The following is a 14,329-nucleotide window of genomic DNA, read 5'->3' as shown; positions in this document are numbered from 1 at the left end:
GCAAAGTGCACGTGTACCGTGGAGGGTTTGTTCTAGCGCTGGAGAGAGAGTTCAGCACCTGAGCCACACGGCCGGCGGGAGTGTGGCCGCTATTCCCTGGGTCGAGCCAAGCCTTTGATGCCTTCCTGTCCCTCGCCGTCGTCTCTCCGCACCCGTCGAACAACCAGCTAGCTCCTTAGCAGCAAGCGGATATTGCGCGGGTAGACTGCCCCTGCCCGTGGAGGCTCTGGCCGGATGGAGGCGGAAGGGGCGCTCCCCGTCGCTGCTGCTTGCTGTTGCAGCGGGCGGGGCGTCCCCGGGGCAGGGAGGCTCCGACGGCGCGGCCCGCCCACCTGAGCCGCAGCCGCAACAGGTGCCTGGCCCGGCGCGCTCTCCGTCCTTCCTCCCTCTCCGCCATGGCTCAGGCGCCGGGAGCGGGGGAACGCCGCCACCTCGGGGAGACCCCAAGCCCCGGTGAGGGGCACCCCCAAGCTGGAGGCGCCTGCCCGGAGCACGCCCTGGACCTGGCTTGGTTCTGTTGCACCGAGAGGCGGCTCGTCTGTGCCCAGTGCCCCGTCCAGGGCGGCTGCCGGGACCACCGGGTACGCCCGTTGGCCGAGGAGGCAGCCGAGAGGAGGGTGAGCCTCGACGGGGAGGGCGCTGTTGGGGACGGGGCGGCTCTATTAGGGGTGATGTGGTAAAGCCCTCTCCCTCTCCCACACACATCCCCAGTCGAATTTCCCTGCCGGGTATTTGTTGAATAATTAAGAGTGCACCTGAGCATATGCAAAGTGCATTCCCTTTGCATTGCATCACCACCTCCCAAATGTCAGCAAATGGGAATTTGGGAATGCAGGCAGAGGCCCAGGGACCCCATTTCAGAGCTTTGAGCCCTAGTGGAGTTTTGTATTTTAGAGCTGGTGCCAGCCTGGTTTCCAGTGGAGAGAGGCCAGTGTTCATCTTGTAAAATTGGCCAAGAAACTCCTTCCTGGAACTCCCCAGACCTGTTTTGGGGTGAGCTAGGCGGGGGATGCACTCTGCACATACTCAGAGGCATAGTTTATTCCCTTTCACACTGAAAACACCAGCGTATGGGGAGGGGGGTGGGGAGATTTCAGCACCCCACTTTTCCCCTGCTCATTTTTTTGTTTGTTTGTTTCTTTGTTTCAGAACAAAATAGTGCAGTGTTTTTCAACCTTTTTTGGGCAAAGGCACACTTGTTTCATGAAAAAAATCACGAGGCACACCACCATTAGAAAATGTTAAAAAAAATTAACTCTGTGCCTATATTGACTATATATAAAGTAATTCTCTTGAATAGGAATCAAATAAACACAAAGAAAGTATTTTATAATTACTTTATTATGAAATAGTAAGTAAACAGAAATATGAAAAATTAAAAAATACTTTATTCAGTGCGCAACCAGGGCCTGTTGGGCTGAACACAAAGCTGATATTCTGGCTGGAATTTTTCCCACGGCACACCAGGCAACATCTCGCGGCACACTAGTGTGCCGCGGAACAGTGGTTGAAAAACACTGAAATAGTGGACGAGTGTGAGAAGCTTCAGCTCCAGAGCTCCACAATTGCCAAATTTGCCACGGAGGTGTTGCCAGAGAAGAAGAAGCATGTTGTGGTAATAATGTGGTGTGGGGAGAATTTGCAGCTGAATTATTAACCCCCTAGTGCACATAACTTTGGGGTCTCCTGCCCCATCCATAACAGCCTCCCCTAACTTGGAGTTCCCAGATATTCCTGGACTACAGCCTCCATCATCCACAGCCAGCAGTGAGCTAGATCAAGGATGATGTCGGTTGTAGTCCAACAACGTCGGAGGAACCAAGGTTGGCAGGGGCTGCTTTGTGATATCTCCCTCTGGTCCAGGAGCCATTTTCCGCAGGCGCAATCTGGTGGGGCTCTTGTGCATTTCACAACCGCTGAACAGGCAGAAATACGCTAGGTCTAGATTGACCCTGTACCTGTTGGATTTCCGTCTGCGAACTGCACCTGCTGGATTGCTCCATGTGTTGGGTATTCTGGCAACCCTTGTTTGTGAGGTCTGCACTGGTTATCAATCAGGACACATTGAAGGCTTTGGTGCTAACAGGCCCTATACAGGTCAGGATCGGGATACTTGAAATACAGGTGATCTGTGAGAAAGTTCCTCCTGCAATTCCGTCTGTTCCTCCCCTCTAAAAAAAACAACCAGTTGCCTGCTGTGCAGTGACTCAGAGCAGCGCTTTCGGTGTAGCTGTCCCGTTCTGTGAAACAGCATTCCTGTTGAGATACGCCAGCTCTCTGCGCTTTCCGGAAACCATGGGAGATATTTTCGCTCCAACTGGCTTTTCCTGCTGGACGAAACAGTCTCTCTGTCTCAGGTGTTCGTATTGAGTTGGTTTTTCAACCCATTTTCTCCCTCTGTGTGTGTGGCGGAGGGGGGTGTTGTACTGTTTTAAATGTCAATAAGTTGCCTTGAGACATAGTCAATAGTTCTTGGAATTAGTATTTAATGTGATGCAGCTGTTAAAGGCTTGGGAGCCCTGCTAGGAAAAAAGGTAGCAACCGTCTCAGGCAAATTCAACCTGTCCCTAACCTTGGTTAACAGGTGGGAGTTGGAGAGTTGGGGGGGGTCTCTTCTTAGGGAGCCCCCCTCCTATCCTGTTACTGTGACTTAGGGCAGTGTTTTTCAACCACTGTTCCGCGGCACACTAGTGTGCCGCGAGATGTTGCCTGGTGTGCCGTGGGAAAAATTGAAAAATTCAAGAGAATTACTTTATATATAGTCAATATAGGCACAGAGTTAATTTTTTTAACATTTTCTAATGGTGGTGTGCCTCGTGATTTTTTTCATGAAACAAGTGTGCCTTTGCCCAAAAAAGGTTGAAAAACACTGACTTAGGGGATGAAACCTGCCTCTGGCATGGGGACCAATGATTTGGGGTATATGTGGGGCAGGAATTTATGTTTGATTTCTGCCGAAGCCTGGAGACAATGAAGCAGGTGTAGTCCGAAGAGTTGGCAGCTTTCCCCCCTCAAACAGGAATTTGTGGGAGGCTCCTTGTCCCATTTCGGGGATGGGGGGGGGGTGAGGGTGTCAGCCAGCCAAAGCTGGTTGCTGGGATTCCCCTTGCTGTCCTCGTGGACCTTTCTTGGTGCTTAAGCTCGAGAGCAGATGCAGGAATCCTTAGCAGCAGGGCTGGACCAAGACATTTTATGGCCCCTGAGGCGAACCGCAAAATGACACCCCCCTCCCCTTCCCACCAGAGAAGAAAGAGGGAGTGAAGATCTATGTCAGGAACCATGGAGGAGTGGTTGCTAAAATTACTGGATTTAGCTGAGATGGCTAAGTCGACAATTTTTAATCAGAGAAAAGTCCTTGTCAACATTTACTAAAGACTGGAAACATCTTACAGACTTTTTGCATGAAAAAGAACTAATGATATTTGGTTTTGAAGATTGACTATATAACGTTGGTTTGTAGAAAGTGGATTTGTTGGGTATAATCTTGGAGTGGATATGTTGAATATTTTTCATATATAGATGACAGATGAAGATTCGGAAGTTCTCTTTTTTTCTTTTCCCCAGACCTCCCCCCCCCTTCCCTTATACCTTTATCCTTTCTCTGTCTTCCTATCTGTTTCTCTCTCTCCTTTTCTGGTCAGTGTTTTTATTTACATTAGCTTTTTGGTACAAAGATATTTGATCTTATTTTTTAAAAAAAATCTGCTGCCCCTGTGGATCTTGCCACCTGAGGTGGCAGCCTCACCTTGCCTCATGAGTGGGCCGGCCCTTAGCAGTGAACAAAGGCAGGTCTCATCTTCCTTTGTATGCTTGAAATGCGTCAGTGAACCACCAGCAGGCTTATGAAAAGGAAAGTAGTTCCTGCAGCCCCTTGTCACTGCATAACCACAGCCTTTGTGGCCTATGACTCCCTTGTGGGAAGTTTCATTTTCTGGGAACTCTGCCCTGACGCTCTCCAGCCCATTTTGGTCCATAGGAAAGTCTGTCTGCCTTAACATGCAGACATTTCCCAGGCCCCATCCCCAATGGCATCTCCAGTTTAAAAGTGGGGTGTCAGAAAGCAGGTGGTTGGGAAAGACCCAGTCCAAAGAGAAGACCTGGTACAGCTCAGTCAGTAGAGCATGAGACAGTTAATCTCAGGGTTGTGGGTTCAAGTCCCACATTGGGCCAAAGATTACTACATTGCATGGGGTTGGACTAGACGACCCGCTTGGTCCCTTACAACGCTACAATTCTATGATTGATGATGGTGGGAATTGTAGTGCTGTTCCCCACATGGGGCTTTGGTGGGCTGCTGTCCCAACTTTGTGTCGTGCAGTTTCCCATTTCACCTTGTCCTCCTTTCTCAGACTGTGGCCAGCAGTGCCCGGGAGGTCCTGATCCAGCGCCTGAACCTTGTGAGGAGCGTGTGTGACAGCGAGGAGCAGCAGCTGCTGGATGTGGCCCACTCAGAGGAGGAGCGTGCCCACCAGAACATCCTCACCCAGCAGGTCCACTGGGACGAATCACTACAGAAACTGGACGCCCTCCGGACTTACATGGTGACCATGATCACCAGCACAGATGATGGTAGCTTGGTGGTAAGCATTGGTGATTGGTCCCAGGTGAGGCTCACCCTCACCTCGCAGTTTGCATGTGCTCGGTTTAGTCTCTTCTCTCACTTGTGGCGAGCTGTGAAACGGACAGAGATATAAATGTTTATCCTCCATTCTTTGGCTCGCAGTCGACAGCCATAAGCAACTCGTGAATTTTGGGAAGCTCCAACAAAATGACAATTACACAAGCATGCCCTTAAAAACGCAGTAGGTATAAAAGCAGAAATCAATTTTAAAATCTGTTTCTTTATTTTAAAGATTGCGTTGAATTATAAAAGGTGAAAGAGCTTAAACAAATGCATACATCCAAAAATAAATATTTCCCCAGAGATGATTTCAACAGTGATAGAATTAAACCTTTGATGCCCATCAAAAAGCCCCTTCCCACTCTTGTGTTTATTTGGTTTATTTCATAAATAAAATGATTGCAAAAACAACCTCAGAGCAGTTTACAAAAAGATAAAGAATGAAAATTGAGGGGGGAAATCACCAAAATAGTTTCTGAAAGTGATTTCAGGCTATGGGAGTTGGGCGAAATTGCAGGGTGACACACACACATACCCTGGGTCAGTTTTATGTGATTTCCCCCATGGCAGCTTCAGCTGGCTGCACTTAGCCCACCTACCATATCCACATGAAACCAAGGTTGGCAGTGAACTGCTTTTAAAATCTGGTTCTAGACCTTGGTTAAGAGCAAGCCCTGCTTCACCTTATCCATGGTTAGCACAGCATGATGCCCAACCATAGCTAAGGTGGCTGATGCCTGACAGAAGTGGAAGGGCAGAAAGTAGGGAGCCCCACAGTGGGCGGAGCCAGAGTTAACAGTAGGTGGAGCCAGAGCCAGGAGGAGGAGGAGCCAGCTCACTCTAGTTTTGCCCCTTCCCCTCCATCCTTCTGTTCCCTGCTGAGATCAGAAAAATCAGCACAAAGGCAGAGAAGGGAGCTGGCAGGCCGCTGCCCCCCCCCCCGCCACTCACCGCTAGACTGGATGGGAGAAAGAAGACAGATAGGCAGGGACTGGCGGACAGGCTGAGGTTGGCAGGGCTGCCCCCCATCACCCCAGTTAACCATTCTGGCTATTGGAAAGTGGGCGGGGTGGGTGGAAGAAGTGAAGTCATCCGTGGTTAAGGAAAATGCAATCATAATCAGTCTCTGGCTTCCTGCCTGCTTATATTGAAACTCGTCTTGAGATTGTGGTCAAATTGCAAGAGCTAAAAATAAAACAAAAATGTCATCATGTTGGGCTTTTCTTAAAAAATTAAAAAGCTGCCATGCTTCATTTTTTTTTTTTAAAAAAACCATTTTTATTGAGTTTTACATCATTTTTAACATAATCACAACTAACAATATAATCACAAAATAAATTAATTTGTGCCATGCTTCAGTTTATAGGAAGCTACTTTGTACAGTCAAGCCTCGGCTCCCAAATGCCTCCGTTTCGGAACGTTTCAACTCCCGAATGCCGAAAACCTCCTAAGTAAACGCTCCACTTTTTGAATGTTTTTTGGAAGCCGAACGTCCAATGCGGCTTCCACTTGAGTGCAGGAAGCTCCTGCAACCAATCAGAAGCCGCGCGTCAGTTGTTGAACATTTCGAAAGAAAAACGGGCTTCCGGAACGGATTACGTTCAACAACTGAGGTTTGACTGTACCAGGCCAGGCTTTGTGTCTGTTGAACCCAGTCAGGTGGGCTATGTCTGGCAGCCCTTCTCCAGGGTCTCTCAGGCCAAGGAGGGTCTTTCCCCTGCCCACCCTCAACCCTTTTCATTGCAGGGACCCTGATGCTGAGGCAGGACCCCTTTCCACTCTTTCCCTGGGGCTCCCATCCATGAAGTCAAATGGACCTCCATCTATTTAGCAGTGGTAATTTTCTGTTTTCATAGAGGTCTTTTTGGTAACTTTCTCTCTCTCTTTGCGTCTAGCAGGCAGAGGAGGAAATCTTTGAGAGGTGAGTGGACATATTTGATTCCTACTTCTACCCCCCCCCCCCCAAGCAATAAATAGGAGCATAGGAACATGGCAACAGGCCTGAGGAGCCTGACCAAAGGGGCTTCATCCAGTCCCAGCCCCTCTCAGCAAAATATTAACATGACAATAAAACTTCAACCATTAAAAACTTCCCTATACAGGACTACCCTCAGATGCCTTCTAAAATTCATAGTTATTTATCTTATTGACATCTGACAGGAAGGCATTCTGCTGGGCAGACACCACTACCGAGAAGGCCCTTTGCCTGGATTCCTGTAACTGGCCATTTATTCCTACTCTCTGCTTCTTGTTCTTCAACTAACTGTCGAGATGTAAGATCTATCCTCCTGTTTCAGGACAGCTGTTTGCTTAGGCACCTCTGGTAGTTTTGATACCGCTGTCTAGATTCCCACCGACACTCTGAAATAACTCTAAAGGGAGTCAGAAAGGACTTACTTGCGCAGAAGCCATGCTGATTTACCTTTAGCAATACCTGTTCTTCCCTATGCTTCCTAATGCTGCCGCTGATAATGCCGCTGATAATTATACCAAAACTGGTATCAACTGGCCTGCACTTTAAAAGAAATGTTTTATATTGTTAGGCTCAACAGCAGTTTCACACTCTGAGTTGTTTAAGAACTCTTCAGATGGAATCTGTCTAGATTGAATGATTTGTTTTTAATTTGTCTAGGGTGTCCTCTCTTGCATCTCTGCCTTTCTGCTATCTCAATATCCTCCTCTGTCAGCCCTTTAATTCCCTTCTACCCAATGGGTCAACTGCCTCCCTAGTGGGCTTTCTGCTTCTGATGTGTTTTTTTTAATGTATTTTGTGCTATTAAAGGCACATTCCTCATTGCCTCCTTCCAGTGTGTGTGTGTGTGTGTGTGTGTGTGTGTTTCTGTTCCACTCCTTTGGGCAAGGATTTTGTCCACAGGCCTGGTGGGAAAACTATTGTTTGCCTCCTTTCTGTTCTTATTTTTATCATGTGTTTTGTGTTTTTATATCGTAATTATATGTTGTGAACTGCCCTGAGATCTACAGGTAGAAGGCAGCCTACAAATTTAATAAATAAAATAAAAATAAATACCCTAAAGAGCTAAGGATACTGATATATATCGTATGTAACAGTGCATTTACTGGGAATGAATTGAAAAGTGGTATGTTAAAACTGACCCCAGTTGCTTCTGTTGTGTTGGTTTAGGACAGAGGAAGCTGAAGGAATCCTGAAGCCCCAGGAGTCAGAAAAGCTGGACTTTAACCCATGGTGCCTCCAGAGTCCTTTAGTGAGCCGGCTGTGGGCCTTAGCTGTTCTCTGTCGGGCCTCAGGTCAGTGTCTTTTCCTTGTGGGGTGGGGGGTCATTATCTAGGCCACCTCCACCTGCCTTCCAGGTTTGCTTTTGCTGCCTTTCAGTCGGCTATGTTCTCAACACCTTTCTGCCGTGTGTGTGGTGACCAGTTGTTTCTCCACCCAGAACAGATGAAGTCCACGTGGATGAGAAAACAGTCAGCCCCCTCTTGCAGCTCTCGGAGGACAAGAGAACGCTGACCTTTAGCCCCAAGAAAAACACAGCAGGCCTGACCCCGGTGGCCCGGCACGGTTTGACCACTGGCCCAACGCCTTGGCCGAGGAATCGTTCTGTTCGGGGGTCCATGCCTGGAGAGTCCGGGTGGGCAAAAGCGGTGCTTACAAGCTGGGCATCTCCTATGGCTCCCTGGAGCGCAAGGGAGCTGGGCCCGAAGCCCACCTGGGTTGCAACGCTTCCTCCTGGGTTTTCTCCCGCTATGGCACCGAGTTCCAGTTTTCCCACAACGGCCGACACCAGGCATTGGAGATGCTCAAGTGCCCAGCTGAGATCGGAGTCTTGGTGGACTTGGATGCTGGAGAGGTGCTGTTTTTTGACCCGGATTCCTGCGCCATTCTGCACATGCACCACGAAGCCTTCACCGGCCCCATCTACCCAGCCTTGGCCGTGGCAGATCAGAGCCTCTCTCTGATGTGAGGAAAGCCAGCACTGCAAGGTTGCAGTTATCTTCACCAAGGTTGTTATTTCCTAAAGCTGAGCAGGGCTGGACCACCTTATATGATGAGCACTGTGGTTCTGGTAGGACGATGCCAACTTGTGCCAGGAAGCGAGAGGGCTTTGCTCTCGGGCAACTCACAGGCTGTCTCTGGCTCTGCGTTCAGAGCAGATGGGAGCTGCAGTTTGCAGCTAAGTATCTTACCAGAGGAGGCCATGAAGAAGTCAGTGACAGGGACTGAAAGGCTTGGCTTGGGAGGGACATTCCACCTTCTCCAAGATGGCCGTTCTCACTCTTATTTAGCCTTAGCACTGTGCCACCACAAGTCCAGTCAGAACAGACAATTGCACTGTACTAGTCCCTGAGGGGAAAGGGACAGAGCCGGCGACTGAAAAAAATTATCTGACTAGGAAAACAGAATTCTGCAACCTGTTCAAATTACACAATGGATGGAGCATGTTGCTGCTTTTTTTGTCACCACCGAATGTTATAATTATGAATGTAATGCTACTGTTTGAATACTAGAATTGTGAATTTAAAGCTGCATAATTTAAGGCCACCGTTTTGCACATCCCCCCCCCCCCCCGTTTTGCTGGGAACCTCAGTCCAGTTTGCTAAGAATCTCATTCAGTCTTCCTCTAACCAACACCAGCACGTTCAGTGATTTTGGCAACCCGTTCTTTACCCACATACTTTCTAGCATACCTTTGTGACCATGAGGGTAGAAACTTGTTTTTCTTCTTATAATGTGTTATTCTCAGGAAACTGAACCATGCAGAATGTTGCATTGGATTCCTGTTTTTCTGCCAGACTGTGGCAGACACACAGCACAGGGCAATAAATGGGAGATCCTGGAATACTGTAATAGAAGGGTAAAATTTAAAAGGGACCTAATGGTCATCTAGTCCAACCCCCAGCAATGCAAGAATCACAACAAAAGCATCCATCAGTCTTTCTCTACTGCATCACATAACAGAAATAGGCTGCCTTTTTTAAAAGCAGCCAGGCCTCCATGTGCACATTTCATTTGTTCCCAAGGCTATATAACAGGGGCACAAGGATATGCATTCTAACAGCATTTTTTTTATTTTTAAAAGGCACATACAAGCAAAAGTATATAATTAAACAACGAAATACTTTAGGCATTTAAGCCAGGGACGTTTATTATCTGTTTGTTATGAATTGTGCTAAATAATTTAAGTTCAAGTTTTTAAATTTGGGAGAGGTCCTTTTTTCAGCCACAAACTGACTCAAAAGTAATTACATGCATAAATAACTCGTGGGTGTCAGGGGGCAGGCCCAGGATCTTCCTCCCGATCCTGCTACCTCCTCTCTTTTTATTTATTTTAAAAATCAAATTAGATCATTAATTATTATTACTATTTCCTCCTTCTCTCACCTTCCACCTGCCAACTGAAGTGCTACAGTCTAGGAGGGACACCACGTGTGATTTAGCTGAACCCTGACAAAACTCCTCTTCTTAGCCCTTCTCTATAAGGGACGGGAGGTACATCAGTGATGGTAGGATGTGGGCACTGGGCACTTCCGCATCCTTCTCGGGAAGCCGGCAACCTGCTTTATACAGAAAACTGTGCATCCCTGCCTCCCTCGCTGCCTTGTAGTCGTTCACGTAGTCGTCCCCCACGTGGGCTGCCAGCTGAGGAGACACCCTGCGATGCGGAGCGCCTCCAGGAAAATCCGTTTGTCCGGCTTGGCAAACCCCACTTCTTCCGAAGTAAGGACAAACTCGAAGTGCTGGCAGAGGCTGCAGCGGGCCAGCACTTCCTGCAGCCTCCGGTCAAAGTTGGAGATGACGGCCATGGGGACCCCCATCCTCTGGCACTGCTGCAGAGTGTCCCTGGCACCCGGGAGCAACTCCCAGTTGTGGGCGCTGCTGTAATCCCGGTAGAGTTTCTCCGCAATGGGCCGGACGGCCTCCTCACTGTGGACACCGGAGAGCCGGAACGTCTCCATGACAACATCCATCCACCACTGCTTGGAGCTGAGGCCTCTGTCTGAGCCATAGTTGGGGAAATGCAGGCTTTGGGCCTGTAGGCTTGGCGGAAAGACTGGGTGAGGGCTTCGGCCTGCACCTGGATGCCACAGGCCCGGGCCTCAGCAGAGTAGCTCTCGCCCACAGGACACGGAGGCGAAGGAGGGTGTCCTTCACGTCCCACGTCAAGAGCCGAAGCTTCAGCATGGTGTCAGCGCTAGCCTAGAAAGAAAGGGGAACGAGAGAGGGGAACTAGGCCTCAACACATCTTATCACGAGCAAAATCTTGACTGGCACAGTTTGGTTTATGGCCCCCCAATGCAAGCAAGGTCTCAAGAGGGAAACCCAGCAGCCTCCAGCCAGCGTGACCTTGCAAGCTCTGTCCGTTGCTGCTCGGATGTCCAAGGCCAGAGAATGAAAATGAGAGCAGCCACCTTTGACCAATGCACTTTCAGGAGGCAGAATTAGCAACAGGTTAATGACTAATTCCCGGACGGTCGCAGATGATGTACTGCAAAGCAGCGGCTGAAGGAGGGAGACTTTTGAGTGCTTTCAATGGTTTTCATCGCGCTTTTCTGCAAAGGCTTCCAACATGGCCCACGCTTAAAAAAGAAATAAATCACTGATGAAACACTAATGAAGTTACAAAACCCAGAAACAATGAAAGCAGAGAGGGCAGGAACATAACTTTGGCTGGGTACCCTGATCAGACCTTTACGAGGAGCATCTGAAAGACACACTTCAAGAAATGGGCAGGCAGGATGAGGTGGGGAGTGGGAGAGTCCCACCTAAAATTCAGCATGTTCTCAGCCTGAGAATTTGCTTTTGGTGCCAGAATGGAGCTCACAAGCCTTTCACACAAAAATGCACTCCTAGATATGACCAGCAGCTGGACGGGGGGTGGGCAGGTAGGATACTTGATATTTGCAAGGTTAAAAAATGGGTTCAGATGAGTGTCCAGAAACCTACAACTGCAGATCCGCTGCCAAACAAAACTCTACCAGCAGATCCCTTTCTCTTTTCTGCTGCCTATTTCCCCTGCTTTAGAGACTCCTACACACAACCTGTGCCCCCCCCCCCCGGCCTGGTGCCTGACTGCCCTTCTTCCTGCTTGTGAGGCAGCAGGAGCAGAAAAAGGCAGCAGAACCAGTCTGGCAGGAAGGTGAGAGGCAGATGGGGCACGGCAGAGGTGGAACTGGGTGTGGGCATGGCTTGGCTGGCCTTCCAACATGAACACAAAGGGTGATGTTGTACAAGGAACATCCAGGCCAGCTCCCCCCCCCCCTGGGCACTGCCAGGATCCTTTTCAGGTTGTGCCCTTCCCGTGGTGGGGGTGGGGTGGGGGTGCAGGATAATAAGTCATTGGCCACCCCAGCTAGGGGCGGGTGCGCAGTTGGTTTCATGCCTGCCACTCTTCACTGGAGATCTCAAAGCAGAAGGCACTGGTTGGGGTCATTTAGCTCTCTGGCTTTGCTCTTGGAGTGGATAATTCTTCCTCCACCCTTTTTCTAGGATTAAAGGGCATTATCTGGAATGCTTGTTATATTCTGCTTCAGAGCCCCAAGAGACTCTCAAAGCGGCTTACAAAGCTTCTCAGGATGTAACATGCTCTCAGCACCTCATCCACCATCCATATGGATGGGCAGGATGAATTAGTGTCTTGGCAAGGGGGGCATTCCTGCTCTTGCCTCTCCCGGGTGTCACACCAGGAAACAACCTCCCTTGGAGGGGATGGGGTGGGCAGGTAGGAGGGGGATGAGGGAGGCACTGCTGGGGTGGGGGAGAGGAGGGGGATGCCGACAGGATCCCCTTCGTGGCAGTGGGTACCAGGGAGTGGGACTGGGAATCGCCTGCCCTCCCTGCTGCCCGTTGTGCCACCTGCCTGGTGTTTGCTGTGGGAAAGTCTGAGTGCAGTGGTGAGTTGGTAGGTGAGCAAGACCCACGCCCAGGTGGGAGGTGTGTTGCCTGCTCCAAACAGGGTTGCCACTCCTCCCTCCAAAGGCACAGGTGCATAGCTGTTTGGCAAGGCAGCTGCAGCTGTTCCTGGACCAGGAAGGAGCCCTTGGCCTATGTCATGCCATCCTGGGACTCTGGAGAGGATTAAAATGCAATGAGCTCTGTGTGTGTGGACTGGGGAGGGGGGGCTGCTTCCCTCGAACTTAACCCAGAAGTTGCAGCTGGCTGGTGCACACTGCAACATCTGGGTGCAGCCTGGGGCACCATGTAACTTCCCTTGCCAGGCAAGCTGCACTGGCTGCCCATTCTAATTTTGCTTTTAGCATTTAGAGCCCTAAACAACTCCCCCCGCCCCAATATATATATATCAGAGATAGTAACTTCACTCCTTAAGAGGACATTGCTAAGAGGGAGCATTTGGGACTCTGCCATTTGCTGGGAACCACAACCTTGCTCTTGTGCTGAGGTCGTGCTTGTTCGTTTTCCACATCTGGTTGGCCGCTGTGAAAGTAGGATACTGGACTAAATGGGCCATCGGCCTGATCCAGCAATATCCTCTGTTGTCCTTATGGAGTGCGATGCACCAGAGACCAGCCTCTTCTCCAGGTCTCAGCTGCAACCAGACGAGAACCGAGTGTTTTGGAGATTGGAGACATTAAAAAAAGTCTTCTCCAAAACTGTGATCCAGCTATTTTCAAAATAATAACTGCAATTGTCTAATTGTCTTTGGTTACAGTGCTTGTAAATTTTTGGATTTTATATTTCATCTTATTTTACTGCTCGCTACTTTGCTATTTGTTTCCAGGCTTCGAAGCTGCTTGCAATTAAAAAAAAAACAGAGTAAGGGGGGCCATGGCCCAACGTAGCCCTAACTGTTTCCCCACACCCAGCTTCCTTGCATGGGGCTCTGGTTGCGCGTGTTGGTGGCCGGAGAGGCGCTCCCGGAGACGCGCAGAGCTCAGCTGGGCAGGGGGGGGGGGAAGGAAGCGAAGACAGCGGCCACCTTACCTGTTCTCCGTAGCTTCACCCGGACTGAGTGCGCAAGCGCAACTCAGGGGGAATGCGCGTGCTCAGTAAATGCCTACCGAAGCATTTGCCCGCTTTCTGGGCGCTGCACTGGTTGCAGCAGCAGCAGGACAGGCGGTGAGGGTCTTTTGCAGCCCCGCCCCACCACCGCTTTGTGAATGAAGACTTGGCTCTGGAAAAGTGCTTTTGAACGACCAGCCTGAGGCTGGAGCAGAGGTTTGTTAAAGTGCAGTAGTGAGGCGCCGGAAATCCAGTAGGTGCAGCTCCTCCCCAACACACACTTTGGAGTGCCTTATGTCACGCATCTGTCAAAAAACATATTTCATTTTAAAATTTCTGTTTCCAGAGAAAGTAAACAAAGTAACTTGAATACTTATTTCATGCCCGGAACGTGTCAAGTAATTAAGAGACTGTGGGCTCCTCTGAGGAAGTGCAGAGTTGCATTTCCCCTCTTCTGCAGCATACAGCACCTGTGCAGCAGGAGAGGGTGGCAAGCGTGGCAGGAAGATTCAAGAACAATCAAGGAAACATTTACATTTCAGTGCAGTGTAGTATCAAAATGATTTTTTTATTTGCAGAATAGTGTTTGGGTTTTGTTTTTTTTCAAAATCAAGAACAGCTAGGCGTTTTTTATTTTCCAAAGTATGTCTTTTCTATACAAAATTGGGTATGGTGCAAGCAAATTTTTATTCTGAAAGTGTGGCCCAGATAAAGTTCGAGAACAACTGCTTTAAGGACTGTCATGTCATGTGCACATGCGAATGTGGTTTATG

At 49.3% G+C, this 14,329-nt stretch overlaps 2 protein-coding genes across 2 annotated transcripts; one reads left to right on the top strand and one right to left on the bottom strand.

Annotated features, from left to right (window-relative positions):
* Positions 1 to 324: 324 nt before the first annotated feature.
* On the top strand, positions 325 to 9,154 carry BSPRY (B-box and SPRY domain containing). The gene is given in 8 exon segments (XM_033167654.1): positions 325 to 617; positions 1,150 to 1,158; positions 1,505 to 1,615; positions 4,350 to 4,580; positions 6,517 to 6,542; positions 7,764 to 7,888; positions 8,040 to 8,122; positions 8,125 to 9,154. Coding segments are annotated over 8 exon segments (1,245 nt in total). The 5' UTR covers positions 325 to 395; the 3' UTR covers positions 8,563 to 9,154.
* A 798-nt stretch (positions 9,155 to 9,952) lies between these two features.
* On the bottom strand, positions 9,953 to 10,953 carry HDHD3 (haloacid dehalogenase like hydrolase domain containing 3). Its single transcript, XM_033167327.1, is given in 4 exon segments — positions 9,953 to 10,249; positions 10,252 to 10,632; positions 10,635 to 10,721; positions 10,724 to 10,953. Coding segments are annotated over 4 exon segments (714 nt in total). The 5' UTR covers positions 10,782 to 10,953; the 3' UTR covers positions 9,953 to 10,061.
* Positions 10,954 to 14,329: the final 3,376 nt, after the last annotated feature.

The sequence above is a fragment of the Lacerta agilis genome, chromosome 13, assembly GCF_009819535.1.
Source record: "Lacerta agilis isolate rLacAgi1 chromosome 13, rLacAgi1.pri, whole genome shotgun sequence".
Lineage (NCBI taxonomy): Eukaryota > Metazoa > Chordata > Lepidosauria > Squamata > Lacertidae > Lacerta > Lacerta agilis.
This window is presented reverse-complemented; position numbering and strand designations above follow the sequence as displayed.